This window comes from Hipposideros armiger, unplaced genomic scaffold (genome assembly GCF_001890085.2).
Source record: "Hipposideros armiger isolate ML-2016 unplaced genomic scaffold, ASM189008v1 scaffold_801, whole genome shotgun sequence".
Lineage (NCBI taxonomy): Eukaryota > Metazoa > Chordata > Mammalia > Chiroptera > Hipposideridae > Hipposideros > Hipposideros armiger.
Genome location: NW_017732151.1, coordinates 532,350 through 534,440, shown reverse-complemented (window position 1 = coordinate 534,440; position 2,091 = coordinate 532,350). Strand labels below are relative to the sequence as shown.

The 2,091-nt window shown below is 53.1% G+C and overlaps 1 protein-coding gene across 1 annotated transcript in view; it reads right to left on the bottom strand.

Moving 5' to 3' along the window:
* The window catches only part of IDI1 (isopentenyl-diphosphate delta isomerase 1), a 9,755-nt gene extending 8,043 nt beyond the window's left edge, over positions 1-1,712 (bottom strand). The window contains exons 1-2 of the mRNA XM_019628651.1: positions 1,319-1,712; positions 38-210 (exon numbers count right to left, since the gene is read on the bottom strand). Coding sequence (XP_019484196.1) covers positions 38-210; positions 1,319-1,449 — 304 coding nt within the window. The 5' untranslated portion in view covers positions 1,450-1,712. The remainder of the gene's footprint in view (positions 1-37; positions 211-1,318) is intronic.
* Between the last annotated feature and the right edge of the window lie 379 nt (positions 1,713-2,091).

Sequence of the window (2,091 nt, the reverse complement as noted above, 5' to 3'; positions counted from 1 at the left end):
TTGAATAAGAAGACACTAAAAGCTCGATGCAATAATCCTTTCTCGATGTTTTTATTCAGGTGACAATTCTTTTTGGTCTCAGCCCCAATCTTCTTGTCATTTTCATCGATAACTATGCACATCTCTGCCAGGAGCTTAACCTGTTGCTCATCCAGGCTGTCAGTGGTGATTTCTGGCATAGTTACGGGATGTCTGCTCTGTCCTGGAACACTAGGAAGAGAAAGGCCATTATACCACACTTCTCTGAATGTCATATAAATGTAGTGACAAGGCAACTCCCAGCCCAGTAAGCAACTCAGCCATTCCAAAGGGTACGAACTGTGCTTGCTGCTCACTGCATTCCCACTGCTCTTTGTCCCCACCCCAGCCATCATTTCTCCTACAGGCAATCAGCAGGCCTTCTATCCCAGCCACTCTTAACTGACAGACTCAATGTTCTCCTCTAAATTCTTGTCCTGTGACACACCCTGTGCAGCATTTGACAATCAATCCTCCCTCTGTATGTACCCTTTTCTTCCTTGAGTGTCCATCTATGTCCTATCCGCAACCTAACTTTTCATCCTGTTTTCCAACAACAGTTTCTGCATTGTCATAACCCATATTATAATACTATTTATAGCACATGTGGGTTATGTTATAATCATCACCACCCCAACTGTGTTGGCATTCCCTCCTGGACCACATACCAATCTCTGCTGAAATCCATTTTTCAGGCTCCAATTCATGTGCCAAACACTCAAGAACCTTTTCCAATACCCCAGTAAGATTCACCCAATTTTTCTTATCCGGGTTCCTGCTCAGATTTGCCGCTGCTGCGACCACTCTTCAAGGGCAGCACAGTAACTAACGCCATTGCGGACGCACGAGACTGAATTCACCGTCTGCGGTGGGGACTCTCCGCGCAGTGTCACCCCGCCGCTGCGCTAACGCAGCCACGGAACGAGTACAAACTGTTCCCAGGAAACTTTGACGGGCAGTGAAACTGAAATTCCACTCCATTTTCACATGCCCCAAAGCATTTCCTTCTTTAGGGTCCCCCCCCGAAACAACCAAAAATGAAAAACCATTCTTAGCTCACAGGATATAAAAAACAGGCGGTGGGGCCGGATCCGGTTCCCTGGCCGCAGTTGGTCCCAACCTACCGAAGCGCAGAGGTTGCTCGCTCTGAGCCCCGGGACCCTCGGGGGCCCCACCTCCCTCATTCTCCCCTAAGGGACCCCTCACTCCCAGTCTCTATCCTTGGGGAACTGCACTCCACGTTGCTCCCGCTGGGGACCCCTGGAAGACCTAGGTATTGCCCCTCGAGTAATCCCCGTACCTGAACTGCCGGCTGTCTGCAAGACGCTGCTCTGCCTCACACGCCTTCAAGAGGCCGCACCTCGCGACCCAGGCCCCGCCTCCTCGCGCCGCTCGACCAATCGTCCGAGCCCGTGCCAGAGCGCGCCACATGTCCGCAGGCCAATCACGCACCGACCCGCACCTGACGTCACAATCGCGCGTTGGCTCCACGCCCGGTTCGTGCAAGGCCTGCTCGTTGGACCGGGCACAGAGAGGCCTTCACGTTGGGGCGCAGGTGCCCCTATTCCGTCATTCGTGTTCCTCAGAAAGACCGTGGAAGCACCTGCCAGGCTCCTTTAGAAACGATGGGCGGGTCCAGCGGCTCGCTGGAGGACATCGCAGGGCGTTTGCAGAGGCCGTAAAGACGCGCCTGCGCACCGGGCCCTGCGCACTAACCCGGAAGGCTCCTCCCGCTTGGCGCTGGCGTGAATGCGAATGAAAAGCGGTCTTGATATGCTAGGTTGGAGGCTATGAGAGCTTTCTTGTTTGGGTTCGTTGAAGAGTTTGTCTCCAATGGAAAAGTTCTACAGGTCCTAAGGCAGTGTCGTTCCCAAGGACGGGTTAGCTGAGAGACTGAGGTGTTGCGGGGAACCCAGACAAAGAGACAGGACACCAAGGCGTGGGAAGCAACTTTTATTAATGCCGGCACTGGCTCGGATTCACATCCAGAGGCTGAGCCCCCACTCAGGTGGGATTTGGGGTTAGATACCCTGAGGTTTCCTGGTTGGCAGCTAAGATTTATTATTAGGACAT